This window comes from Petromyzon marinus, chromosome 7, assembly GCF_048934315.1.
Source record: "Petromyzon marinus isolate PM22_M1 ecotype Great Lakes invasive population chromosome 7, UKy_Petmar_22M1.pri1.0, whole genome shotgun sequence".
NCBI classification, from domain to species: domain Eukaryota; kingdom Metazoa; phylum Chordata; class Hyperoartia; order Petromyzontiformes; family Petromyzontidae; genus Petromyzon; species Petromyzon marinus.
In genome coordinates this window covers 6,449,150-6,463,966 of record NC_133673.1, presented here as the reverse complement: position 1 = coordinate 6,463,966, position 14,817 = coordinate 6,449,150, and the positions used below count along the sequence as shown (strand labels likewise).

The 14,817-nt window shown below is 44.1% G+C and overlaps 1 protein-coding gene across 1 annotated transcript in view; it reads left to right on the top strand.

Moving 5' to 3' along the window:
• LOC116940097 (serine/threonine-protein kinase 33-like) overlaps nt 1–14,817 on the top strand; it is a 70,924-nt gene that overhangs the window by 17,513 nt on the left and 38,594 nt on the right. Inside the window, exons 3-5 of the mRNA XM_032949431.2 lie at nt 6,090–6,203; nt 9,201–9,305; nt 13,841–13,979. Coding sequence (XP_032805322.1) covers nt 6,090–6,203; nt 9,201–9,305; nt 13,841–13,979 — 358 coding nt within the window. The remainder of the gene's footprint in view (nt 1–6,089; nt 6,204–9,200; nt 9,306–13,840; nt 13,980–14,817) is intronic.

Here is a 14,817-nt window from a genome sequence, read left to right as displayed (position 1 = left end):
TCCGATTTGAGTAAGCCGTTGCGGCTGTGCACTTTTACATCGAGATTGAAAACGAATTTCTTTAGAACTGATTTTTGTTCTTTAGTTTGTTGTCCTTCCCCCATGCCTTCGATTAGCACAGTTGGCTACGTACGGTACGAAAGAAGTTCGACGTACGTACATCGGGGAGCTAAGAGTCAGTTTTATCAACCCAGACATGCATGAGTCGTTCCAGCCTTCGGCTCGACAGAACCTAGTGGATGGAACGCAGTGGCTTCATGCTGCACTTGCATGAGCTTCTCTGCTGACGTCTTTAGACTGCATGTGTGTTTAATTATAATCAGAGCTAAGGATCGCTTGTTCAGCTGCGGAGAGTCTTGCACAATTAAAATCCAATCTGGGGTACGACAGTCCAGTTATTAGCTCGCGCACTGCTCTACAAATACAGCAAATATGACGGCCAGATAGAACACCGGTGGCGAGACACATTTTAAAACTCTCCTGGGCTTCCTCTAGGTCAGTCCAGCCTTAAATGAGTGCCTGACGTGGTATGTGAATACAAGCACTGGGTGGTTGTGCCAAGCTCGCTTTAGTTGGCTTACGACTTTTAATGCGCATGTTCGATGTTTTTTTTTATGCCAAAATTCCGTTTGTTCAGCAGCAGAAGTTTACAGATTTTGGCTTTTAAAATGACAGTGGAAGGAGAACGTTTAAATGAGTGAGCCTGGGGGCAAAAATTGTAATGGCTAAAGCTGCTGCACCATTATTGTTCAATTGGATCACCTACCTCTAATCGATTGAGAAATACAGTTTGCTGCTCAACATCATTGGCATCAGCCATGGTCAATCCACTGTCGGATGAAGGCCACCCTAAGCCGCCGCCCTCTCTCACGATTCTGTGATATATTAATCCACCCGGCACGTGCACCCAAGCTCATTTCATCGCTCCATTTCCCTGGTGAACGTTCTCTGGGATGCGTACCATTCCTTGGCTGCCACTCCCATTATTATTATTATTGACCATCGGCTTTCGTCCCGTCTAGAAAACGCGTTCTGACCAAGCCCCACTTACTTTTCTTGACAGTTTGAATGATGTCATTAACCTGCATATGTTGTATATTCCAAGTCTGCCACTCAGTGCAATTCTAGTCATGCATATCTCCTTGTTTCTAAATCAACATTACAGGTCAAGTTGCGAGCATAAAGAAAACTGAACCTATTTGCTCTCGCCTTTGCTTGAGTCTGGAATATTTTTTTTTGTTTTGTTCCGTAAACTGCAAAGCAAATGGGAAAATAAATACAGAGAGAAAGGAGGTAATGCTTCGTAGTTACCGCATTGACTGCGGTATTTAGGGGCGTAGCCAGACGTGAGAAATCTGTATGCACAGTGGAGGCAGAGCAAGGTCAGGGTAGTGTCGGCAGAGCGTGGGTGAGGAGAGAGAAAGGCAGAGTTCAGGTGGGGAGCAACAGAGAGAGAGAGAGAGAGCCGTGGCGTTGGAAGAGTTTTCTACCTGCAGCTGATATCTTTTTTTCCACTGAACAACCGGGCTGGGAACGGTTCAGGAGGTGGCGGTTGTCTTTTGTTCCACTGCATAAGACAAACTGACGAACCGTGCTGCCGATGTCGCACGCAGTGAACGTGTCGCTAGTGCTGACCCCGGCCCTGCTTGGCCCCGATGCAAATCAGACGTCTTGTGAGACCAGCGTATCACAGTTTGGATCCGACTCAGCACAGCAAATAGCCCGTGGAAAACCATCCGCCACCGCAAGGGCGCCGCGCTGGCTCGGCTCGGATGTGCTGGTGGAAAAGGGTACGAGTCGCACCACTGTGTTGTGAGCCGCTCGATCCATGCATAGCACGCGTGCTGAAGCGTGTGATGCAGGTGTGAACCGTACGTTGCACTTTACGCGCATGCAAAGTACGTGTGCTCACATGAAATGTATTTCTCATAATAATAGTTTACGTCTTCCATGGAATTCTCAGGCCTCATTTTTTCAGGAGGGTCCTGCTTTTGGTGTGTTTGGACAATTAGCGTTCTGAGTGTTTGTGCAATGTGTGATGAACGCAGGGATGAAGAACGCTCAAAAGCCACTAACATAGTACGTTTGAAAACCAATCATTGAAGCGTATTCTTTGGTGTTCAGAGAGTCTATAATTATTTGTAGAACTAGCTTTTTTACCCATCCAAGGACCGGTGTATATTGCAGTAAATCTGAAATATGCAATAGAAAGATTGTTCAGCTCATGATTATTAATGAGGGGGGTTGCCCCATGTAGAGTGACGTCACCCACTAATGGTTTATTGGGGAGGGGTGCGGCATGTGTAGTGACGTCACCTCCTCATGGTTATTGTGGAGGGGTGCGGCATGTGGAGTGACGTCACCCGCTCATGATTATTGTGGAGGGGTGCGGCATGTGGAGTGACGTCACCCCCTCATGGTTTTTGTGGAGGGGTGCGGCATGTGGAGTGACGTCACCCCTCATGGTTATTGTGGAGGGGTGCGGCATGTGGAGTGACGTCACCCGCTCATGATTATTAATGAGGGGAGGGGTGCGGCTTGTGGAGTGCGCGCCCTTGTGCGTTCGTGTCAATTTTCACGCGGGTATGAATATTAATTAAGGGGGGCTCTTTTGCAGTGACGTCACGCACGGGTGTAGCACTGTACTGCGTAGATTTATTTTTTACCATCACTTTCTGTAAAGAAACGTCATATTTGAAGCGACTTTGTGTAATCAATTATTTCATTCAGCTCGACCTTCCTCTGCGTTAGTGTAAAAATTCACCCACTCATTAATATTAATGAAGGGGGGGTGGGCCTCATGTGGAGTGACGTCACGCGGGGTGGTGGGCCTCATTTGGAGTGACGTCACGCGGGGGTGGGCCTCATTTGGAGTGACGTCACGCGCGAGACGGACATTATTTGGTTCAAGAATGATATATTTTTTTACCTGGTAATCTTTCACCAAATTAACCCGGGAAATGGCCCAATCTCGTCAGATCTCAGAAGATAAGCAGGATTCTTGAGCCCGGAAAGTGCTCGGATGGGCAACGATGCGTTAAACGGGTGATATAGGCTGCGATGCTGCACCACGGGCAGCAGAAGACAGTGCAGTCGAATACATTGTTGTACCTTACTTATATGCTCCCGTATCCATTGTCATCTGTGCTCCTCGCCTTCGCTGACCTGCGTAGTAAAGTATGGTCAAACAATCCTTGGGTAGGGAGGCTTTCATCCAGCAGTGGATTTGACGAAAGGGTTGCACATGTGCGTGTACAATATTTCACCGTGGATGCATGTACGGTCACCCTTGAAATAGAGAATTATTGTCTCAGAGTGACCTCTCACCTGATTCTCAATAAAAGTCACCGATTGATTTATCGATTGCAAAGCAGAGCATAACGGGCATGTGTTTATCCCCCTGTTATACAATCGACTGAGCAGTTGTGTGAGCTCGGGACACGGGGACTTTTAGAGCCAATAAATGTCACTACGAGACTTAGCGCCCCCCCAACCCCCCATATAATCTGGTTGCTAGGTTATCTGCCTCACTTTCCACAGGAACGGGACAAGGGGCCCTGGAAGTTCATGCCCAGAGCTAATCGTTGATTCCTTCTCACCATGCAGTCCCCACCTAAGGAAATAATCACCGCACCCTGTCTTGTTTATGCTTGTCCGATGAAAGTAAGGCAAGCAATGATCCAATTCACACCGCTGTGTGAACTGGAGGTGAGACCTGGGCCCATAACAGTGGCGAATGCAAACAGCTCATCACAGGCGGCTGATTTCTTGGAAAGACACGAAAACAAAATAAAGAGGTTTTGTGAATGAACCGATCAACCATTGCTAATGTCAATAAAGAATGAAAGCTTTCGTGACTGCATAAAATTACTCATTGTTTTTTTTTCGGTAAAGTCACGTATGTAGAAATACATACGTGACTTTACCGAAAAAACCAATGAGTAGTCATTGCTAATGTCCTTCACCGAAGAACACCGGCCAATTTGTGTCCCAAATGCTCATGGTGGCAAGACGTTAACTACCACGTGCCGCCAGAAAAGAGAGTGAAGCGAGCCTTCTGATGGACACCAGAAGGGTGGGCAACATTAGCGAGGATGACCATTGAGGAGCTGATCAAGAGCGTGCAAAGGGACGTTACATCTGTTGGATGCACTTGGGAGGAGCACCTGCCGGTTGGCGCAGGATCGTGATGAGTTGCGTCAGCAAGACGGGATGGACCTAGCTATAGGACCTTGTAATGAATACACTGTGTTGGAATGTCGGGTGAATGATTAGGTAAGTGCGTTGGTTGAATGCCCGGAGTGCAATGTTGGGTTAATGCGTAGGTTGAGTTGCTGTGGTATAGGTAACGTTGTATTGGGTAATGGTTGTTTTGTGACTACGCGTGCGATGAGTGAGGATTGAACATTCTGTAGAGGTTCCATCGTCATCTTTCTCGGTTGACTCACCCTTGATGGACATCTGTAAAAGAAGAGCTTCATAGCTCATCGGATTCCTCCAGTCTAAATGAAGATTCTGATTCATTTTACTTTTTTATAGTCTTTAAACTATTCTTGAGATGGTTGATCAAAAATTTATACCAGATTGTGGTAAATATATATAAAATGCAGATTAATATGATAATCATTCACAGCCCTTCGTTATTCCACGGCTAAAGGAAGGCCTCCTAACGCCGTGCATTAACGGAGGATCGTTTGACCTTACTTCACCAACCCGGTTCAATGCTGGTTGTGGATGGGTGGGGCCCAAGTCCGCTTCAGACATCACTCAACAATGATGACAGTCACGGCCGGGTATTGAATTGTCTGGGTTCATACCGCAGCGTGTTAACCACTGTTCAACCACTCCCATCGATGATTAATGTATTTAAAACCGAGTACATTATAGTGTAGGTTGCGGAAGCATGAATAATTTCATATAGACGTAAGTTGTATAATGCATCTGTGTACGCGTTTTCATACTGCACACGATGTGGCCCTGTTGGGGATAATTCCATTAAGCAGAATACATTCATAGTCACTCAATATTGGAATCTAACACTCACTAATGTTACTCACTGCTGTTAAGCTATAAAATGTAAATTGAAAATTGTAAAAGATGCTGCCTAATAGAAAACCCTCACGTTCAACATGCCCATCATGCGATGTTAAAATTTTCATTTTCCTTTTTAAACGATAAAATGGTCAAATTAAGCGGTAAATGTCTAAGCAAGAAAATATTGCTTAAATAATTTAAAAAATATATAAAAGTGCTGTATTTTAATGTGTAACACATGTGAATGTTTTTTTGGCATATCTCCATGATGATACAGCTGAGTGTGTGAAATATAATAAATAAAACAATACCTTATGCCATTTAAATGTTATTCCAATAAAAAAAAGTATCAATATTCTTGGTTCTTTCGGTAAAGTCACGTAGAAGAGAGAGAGAGAGTGTGAGAGAGAGAGGGAGTGAGAGAGAGAGTGTGAGAGAGAGTGTGTGAGAATTTAATTGTTTTATATTTTTATTATTTTATTGTTTTCCTTCTACGTGACTTTACCGAAAGAACCAAGAATATGAATCCCTGCAGTCACGAAAGCTTTAAATCAAAAGTATCAATACTCGAAAGAATGTCTATCGTGTTGTCGGAGGATTATTTTGAAATAAACCTCAGAACGATGTAGATTTTTGGTGTCTGCGCTCGTTTAAATTTCATTACGACAGCAAATAAGGCCACCGCTTTTTGCTGCAGACACGGAAATTGATGTTTGATTTTGTAGAATCTGGATGTTAGTCTTAATGCCCATTTCCATTGCGCTTCATCTCAGTTGCTGTTTGAGTAACACATGGAAGCCATTGTGGTTTTTTTTATTGTGCGTGGCTTGGTAAATGTCAACAAAGTGCTTTTTTTCTTATTTAAACACTTTTGAGTATGAAATTACATCGGTCACAATCATATAATAGTCAGACGCGTTTGAGTAGACGAGCGTGATATTTTAACCTGGAAATATTCCTGCCCGCAGAATATCGCTCCTGCGGGAAGGTCCGCGGAGCTTTGTTGTGATTGCTGTTGTCGTTTTTGGCTTGAAGTGGGCGCGTGTTGCTTTCAGAATTACTACCGATTGGGACGACAGCTGGGCAGCGGCAGCTTTGGGACGGTGTACGAGGCCACTCATGTCGAGACCGGAGTAAAATGGGCCATCAAGACTGTCAACAAGGAGAGGGTCAGCTCAACACTGACACGTACCCTTTTCAGCGCTCCCAACGATTGTCTACTTACCATCAGTCACAATCAAGCCCTCGTGCCAAGAATGCTCTAACGGGGGGGGGGGGGGGGGGGGGGGGCTGCCAGTGTATCTGTACTATCTTCCTTATTAAGAGTAGCATTGTTTGAGGCTTCAACACACTGTGTGGGTCCAAAGGTGCCACTTTTTCAGGTTATATTTTTGTACACACATTAGATGTGCCACAATAAACCACACTTCTATCTCACAAACTGAGAATGGCACACCGCCATTGTCATTAACACTGCCTTAAAATAGGAATATAAACACAGTGTAAGCTACAATTTTGGACAATATATATTTTTCAGAGTGGATAAAGGCCACTGGCTATCTTAAAGCCTTTGAGAGCAAAGATGTATTCTGAATATGGGCCATTGCCCCATGCATTGAATCCATCTCTGCAGAGCTTTCAGTGCTATCCCTTCATATGTGCGGGTAATTGAAGGTGCTTCCGTTTTCATGTCAAGCAATCCATGTGGAATCGCGCACACATTCCAATGCAGGACCCTCATAATGCATTGTGTTTAGGCTTTTCTAGGTACAAAAGGACATTATAAATACTAACTTGATGTAATGTAAATCTCTCCAATGTATTTTCCGGGTTGTTACCACATGTTGTTCGGCACGGTGTCCTACATTTCACAGTATTGGTAAAAAATAAGCAGAAAATACTAAATGTTAATATGTTCCAAAGCACATTAATTATATTATTTGATTTGCAGCCACACATAATGTAAGTTGAAGTATAGCTGCATTAAAGATGTGCATATCTATTGCAGACACTTTGCCATAAAGTGTAAGTGTTCAAACTTCACGGTCATACACTTATGTAATCAAAAGAGGCCAATAACTCAAAATTAAATTCACCTCCGATAGTTAAATCAGACCAGACCCCATAACGTTATAATATACATTTATGGGCCTAGGTATAAAATATTAATAGGCAGAGCCTTCAATTTAATCATGAAAAGCGATGAATAAGTTACTTAAGTCCTTCATACATATGTGAAACTTTGGAATCGGCAACCATTTCGCCCGAATATAAATTTTGCTTGAGTTGCGAGCTCGTGCGAAACACCGGTTGTTGATGGCAATTAGCTGGCGGAGGGCCTCCATTGTCTGGGGGTGGCCTTCGTTGTCTTCCTTCCTATAATGACCCCCCTCCCCCTTCTCTCTGCACCCTTGATAATGTCAATGAATCAGTCACTGGGGGTGGCTGGGCGGATCAGTGTCTTGACATGCATGGTGGGGTTTTCAATTTTTACTCTTAATTTGGGATACACAGAGTGGCCCAAAAGTCAGGATACATAGGGTGATTATATTTTAACAAATCACGCAAGGCTATCTATTTATTTATTTATTTAAACAATCCAATATTTATGTCAGGGTGCAACGTATTAACGTCTTCAGCAACTGATGGGTACCTGCTGCCTTCATCTTCTTTAGCTCATTCGTCTTCAGTCAATTTTCTTTCAATTTTTAAATTTCATCTTAAAAGGAAGACAAAACATAGCTATTAATAATGATAATTGATCAAATATTAACTGATATAATAAACATTTTTTTTGTTTATGCCAGTGTTAAAATATTGAAATTATCCTATGTGTCCTGACTTTTGGGCCACCCTGTATATATATTTCCCCAATATAGTAGAAGTTTAGGATACGGGATTTGTATACAGTCTGGTAAACTCTAACTTGTTTCCCAGTAGATTTTGATTTAAAGCTTTCGTGACTGCAGGGATTCATATTCTTGGTTCTTTCGGTAAAGTCACGTAGAAGGGAAACAATGAAATAATAAAAAACTATAAAACAATACAATTCTCACGACGTTTCGACTGCAACACAAGCAATCATCATCAGGTGTGAAAACCACAACAAGAGATTCCGCACATCCTCGATCAGGTCACTGTTGTGGTATTTGGTTAACAGAAAAACAAAACAATATACAATCGCCTGCCATGTTTTTGACAACGGCCCTGCTTCAGAGCAGGGAGAGCGAGAAGATGGCCCTTCTTCTGAAGAAGAATGGACACCATTGCTCAAAACGGCAGTCCGTTATTTAATTATTTCTGTTGTACGCCGGTGCTACTGATGAATGCGGTCAGTGTTTTTTTTTATTTGTACTTGCACACCACTGCCAACACGGAGTGTTTCGTCTCATCTGATTGGGCTGCTCCTGCGTGTGAGCACAGCCCATTGTCCACTCTGCTGTGGCCCTCTCCGTGCTCTTGTTTCACTTTGGTGGCGTGGCAGGGACACACGCTTCGGGATGCAAGGGTATGGTTTTTGGAGGGTTTTCTTTTTCCTTCCCCATAACGGTTACCGAGCGCAGGCGCAGAGGCCCAAGACACCAAGCAGCCAGCAAATAAAGAGCCCTGTTAACCTTGCAACAAATAAGAGTTAATAGCTTTCTTGAATTGAGTAAGGTTGTAAGAAGTTGGGAGAGCAGATGACGGGAGGCAATTCCATAGTCGAGCAGTGCGAGGCAAGAAGCAAAACGAGAAATGTTTTCACCTGCGGTACGATGGACGACGCGGACGAGACGAAATGGTCATTCAACTGAAATTGAGTCCTCAGCATGAGCTGAGGAATCAATGAGTGAAGTTCGCGGGAACATTAACCATGGCAGTGGTGATAGACGGGTGATCAGGAGGCGACTGAACGCCAGTGAGCGAGTGACCAGAGTGAATCGGTGATTGCTGGATCATCAGTCAACCTGATTGCTTTACGTTGAATTCTACCAAGTGCGGCGAGGCAGGAGAACCTCATCCTCTGCACCAGATACCACAGCAGGATTCACACTTTCGGCTGACTTTATGCTTCGGCATAGGAGTGATAACAATAGCTAAACGTTCCGTGGCTTTAAGCATTCCACACACACACTACCACCCCACTTTGCCCAGAACAACGTGGATCTCTGCTCCTGTGTACCCAGGCTGGGAGCTCTGGGGTACGGCTCCTGGAGAGAGAGGTGGTCATTCTGAAACGAGTTCAACATCAGAACATCATCCACCTGGAGGAGGTGCTGGAGACCCACAAGGTAAATGGGGATACGAGTCATGATTGTGTCTCTCAGCGGTGCTCGCTATGCACACAGTCGTTGCTATTTTGGTTATGATCTTGCAATTATAGTGTTTGACTTGCATTTGGAAGGCTGCAATCCTTCCCAGGATCAACTCAGCCCCATAATCCCTCTGGGGGTGGATAGAACAAGTATACCTTTTTGGGAAGTCGGCAGTGATCATCACTTAAACTGGCCCTCACCATGGGAATGTAGAATTGCCATTGCTGGCTAAGGGCCACCAATAGAAATGTGGCAACTGAATGCTTGTTTGGGCATGGAGACACTTTGACTTTATTGTACTTTGTGGATGGTTTATTTAACTAAGAGCGGCACATACAGTATTTCACTCCTGCCAGCATCGTTGTGAGTCTTCTGCCAGACGAGACGAGGGCTTGTGTCCTCTCTAAAGGACAGCACGCAGTCTGCTGCAGCTGTTGTTGGCATAAGGCAAACTGCTAGAGATCCATTGCACTATGAACTGACCTTGCCTTGTAAGGAATTTGAAGGCGTTTTGACAACATCCACAGGTATGGCACGACACTCGCATGCTGGGGGAAACGAGATACCTTAAGTTGTGTTTTATCTCTCGGTTAATTGCGGGGGCAGCGGTTTGCTGGTGTGAACTGCAGGTTGTGTTAACCGTTTACCTGTTCTCCGTTTCCTTCCTAATCCCCTGGTATGTGGCACTCTGGGGGCAAAGGCCACCGGTGGCCACGTCTCGGCACCTCTGACACTTTTACAAAAAAAAAAGCTACTTCCATTGGCCGCACCTGTCAAAGAGAATTAAGGAATGCTCTTTCACATCTCAAAATTGGGTCTCGGCGGAGAGCCGATTGCTGTGCCGACAGCTTCGGTGTGGCTGCCCTCTTGAGTGGGTAATGTCTCTAAACCATTGCTGCTGTTAGTCACAGGATACTGCTGTTTTTGCACGGTTCCGTGGCCATGTAAGCTACCTGGGCGCTCAAACCTCAAGCTGGGGTTCGCTTGATTTTTTATTGCCTAAGACATTGATGGATTTGCAGGCGAATTGGTCCACTGTCACTTGTGACAGCGAACCTCCACGTAAAAAAAACCCACCAAAATGAAATTGAAACCCTTGCGTTAATCGAGAGTTACACTTATAGATTTAAAGTCTCCCTTAATAAATAAATTAGGAGTGCTGTCGCAGTGTTATGTTGACGTTGAAAGTGGCCCAAATCAGCCGCATCTTTTTCGTCGCGTATATTTGTGTTAAGTTTTGTGGTGATTTCCCGGCCATGGCTAAAACAAACAAAAAAATTATTGGAAGGAACACAATGATTGTCCAATGGTGAAGCTGCTCCCTTCTGTGTTATGTGTTCTGGCGATTTCCTGGCCATGGCTAACATAAGTTGTAAATGACATCTGAACCAGTCCTCGCCTCCCCCTTCACCAACCCACTGGGACCACCTCTGTGAAGTATGGTCAAACAGGTCCCGTAGGCACGGCCAATTATTTGACCCAAGGGTTGCATATTATTTACTTTTTGTTCTTTGTGTTATGAAGGATAACCAAATCGATTTTGCAAATCCAATTTTCAGATACGATGAATGAGCACTTACATCAAAGAAAACGTTCCCCAAAATTCAATACCTTTTGATCAAGCATGGGACACGCACGTCTGTTGTGACACCAGCTCAACCTGAAGCCTTGTGCAAACAATTGTACTGTCATATGATTATTTCCAGTGATATTTGAATTACTGCACACGAGATAAATGGTGAGGAAATTGCTCCACACGGTGTCTTTGGCAGTACTTGTTTTATTAGGCGAGATCTGTAGGAGAATTCGGAATATAATATGGACTAGCCTGTACCATTGTGAACACAGCCAAATAGGGAGTGAATAATGCAGGCATTGTGGGGGTCTTGTTCCTGCTGTGATTAATGTTTGATGGCTGAGCGACGGATGGGGATAGTTTGAATGTCTCCACACTACAATACATTGCGCTAACAAGGTCCAGCATAAAGAGCAAAGTAAAGTTGGAATATAATAAGCGCTGTCATTTAAATACACTCGTATTGCAGCACACGACAGGCATTGGCGCATTCAATATGCCGTTCTTTTGTACAATTCCTTATTATTCAGTTGGTATAAAAAGAGAATGTGCTCACGTTTGCTTTGGCCCTGGCTGTAAATCTTCGGCTTAGCAAGATCGTTGAGGTATATAGTAAGCACGCTGTAAAGTACCATTATGGATGCTTCACTAAAATGCATGGATTAGCAATAAAAAAATATTAGAATGGGCGATTTTTTTTGTTTTACAAAGGTGAAGGCTCAGTGTTTTGCATATTAAGTAGACTCTTTTCATGAGAAGGCTGTCAGATGAATGTCGAATCATTCCCTGCTGTTCATTATACACATATATAAACCATCTAAACACGTATTCATTTGCATAGACGTGAATTGTTTTTTCGAACCATATCCTTCTATGTTAATGAGAGGCCACTAAACAAATGAAAAACTCAGTCGTAAAACACGAGTTGTTCACATTTACAACAACATTTTATTCAAACAATGTTTTTGACTGCCAATCTAACAAAATAAACACGTTTCATCATTAACACTGAACGTCTCTTCTTTGGTTCTTTCGGTAAAGTCACGTAGAATGAGAATAAAATAATAAATTGATCAAATAAAACAACAATAAAATTCTCACGACGTTTCGGCCACAACACAAGCGGCCTTCATCAGGTGAAAGGACGAGACTATTTGGAGGACAGCGCTGTCCAACCAGACAGTCTCGTCCCTTCACCTGATGAAGGCCGCTTGTGTTGTGGCCGAAACGTCGTGAGAATTTTATTGTGTTATTTTATTTTATTTTATCAATTTATTATTTTATTCTCATTCTACGTGACTTTACCGAAAGAACCAAAGAAGATGAATCCTTGCAGTCACGAAAGCTTTGAATCGAAACTGAACGTCTCAATAAATTGTTTTTTACGCAGAGAGAGATGTATAAAGGAGGCTTTTTTTAATGTGGAAGAGACAGATTTATGTCGGCCACACATTCTCTACTCATCTACGTAGTTATTTATCTTCGCCACAACAACGCGAAAGTCTTTATTTTTACGTCGTTACGCATTTTAAAATTAGGCGAGCGAGTCGTTGGCATCACGTGACCACAACAAAATTACTCGGCGGTGAGAGATTCAAGATGTCGATGCCTTATTTGCTCAAAACAGTCACTGGGTGGAGCTCTTTGTTTATTGTCAGGGCTCTCCGCTCGTATTCGTACAAAAGGGAACAACAGCTTCACCACTGGACACTCGTTGTGTTCCTTTTCACAATGTTTTCTCTTCTAATTTTCTCATTTCCAGAGTCAACCCCCAAAGGGGGGGGGGGGGGCGGTTAACTCACAAATATTTGGTAGTGAGTCTTCCCATCCGTTTGACCACCTTGGTCAGATGTGTTGTATTTTGAACGCATTATCAGCAGCAGCCATAAGTCAGTCCCCCACGTATATGCACAAGATGGCAAATAAGCAGTGGTAATCTAAGTCCATCCACCCTATGTAGACCGTTAATAGAAGTACCACTTTCTGGAAATTCTACAGTGATCATTCTTTGGAGATAATTGCCTCTGACATAGAAATGTGGAATCTCCTTCACTGGCTCAGGGCTGCCCAAGTTAAATTAGCATTTGAGCACAAATATACTTTCACCTTTGCCTGTAACAGCACACACAGGCTCCCTCGTATTGAATGCTATTGGTCTTTCTACCCCAATGGAGTTAATTTGTGCTATTGGAATCATTGCATGAGACGTAATCCATTTGGAAATCTCAGAGGGCAGTGTTGCCCGTGTGTCTCTGAACAGCCCACACACGTCATTTGTCACGGGATTTCTGAACATCTTGCAAGTGGTGTATTTATCTTTTGCGCTTTCGCACAGGCTCCCTTATGATATCGTCGTGTGTAAGTCAAGCCAATATTACGATTGTTTCAATTCTCGAAGTTGTAAAACAGACAAATAAAGTGCGGGACCAAAATGTTACATAGTGGGTTTTAGTGTGTGTCGTTCACTGGTGGCTGAACCGAGCACCTTCAACTTGAGAGGTAAATTGGTCATGGTGTAGGCCATGCAATTACTTGCTCATGATGCTCTTGGAGGAAGGGCCTTCACGAGAGAGAGCTCAAGAGAGACCTTCGAAAAGGCATTTTGACATCCTCTTCTAAGCGGTCCAATACATCTTGGAAGAGGTCGAAATATCCGCACATTCTCCCACCACAGTTTGTCGTCCTCCTCCCGCACCTCCGACGAGCACGGTTGGCTACGTACGATGCGAAAGAAGTTCAACAATACATCACATGCTCATACCGTGGCCCGTCGACTTAACTTTGCTTAACACGTGGGAACCCGTTTTACATCACGGGTGGGCCTGCCCAAATTTAAACCCGGGACCTCACCTGTGAGCCGCCACAGCCACCGCTCCAGGCTGTCTGTTTTTGTTTAATTGAACGAACGTGCCCTGTGGCCGCGTTGCGCGTGCAGCGCGTCTACCTGGTCATGGAGCTGTGTGAGCTGGGGGAGCTGCGGGCCGTGCTGGAGCAGAGGAAGCGGCTGTCGGAGGCCGAGGCGAGGCACGTCGCTCACAGCCTGGCTGGAGCCATCGCGTACCTGCACAAGCACGGTGTGTGGCCCACGGTGGAAAACGTCAAGACGGTGGTTCATGTCGTTTTAAATGTAATCTTGAGTCGACGGTTGATTGTGAGTGGACGGCAGTCGTCAAGCGTGGCGATTGCTACGACTGGCTACGATTTGACGAGACAAAATTTGATTGAAAACGCAGACGAAGATCATTTAGTCACATAATCAGAGACTTTAGTGCACTGAGGAAGATCAAAAAAATGTTAATTGGCTATATATAATTTTTTTACTGATGTCACTTATTGACTAACTTGTCAACTAACTTGTCAATAAGTGCGTTTAAGTATGTTGTCCTTCCCCGGCACCTCCGATTAGCATGGTTGGCTACGTGCGGTGCGAAAGAAGTTCAACATACATCCATAATTTTGAGGGAGCAACATTGCATGCCCCTCATACCAACGATTAATTACTAATAATTACTAATAGTTACTGCTCTAGGCGATGAGACTTTGAGAATGACTCAATGAAATTCACAGACTTACGGCTTGACTAAAATTCCATTGACTAAAATGAAAAAAGGCCGACTTCATTAACGTCAAATCTCAACGCTCAAACGAGTGTTGGGGCTGCATTCAAACTCCCATCGGTAGCCCGAAGCCAGCAGTGTTAATTCCACATCCACGCAGTGGAAAACAGTTTCTGTATAGGGTGACCACTGTTGACTTCCCACAAAGTGGAATGTATTTCATCAACCGCAGAGGGATGATGGGCTGAACCAGCCTCCATTTGAACTTGCAGCCTTCCAACTGTGAGTCGAGCGCTCTTAACCAAAGAGCTAACCAACCGGATAATAGTAATTCAATTTTATTTACCCAGGAAAG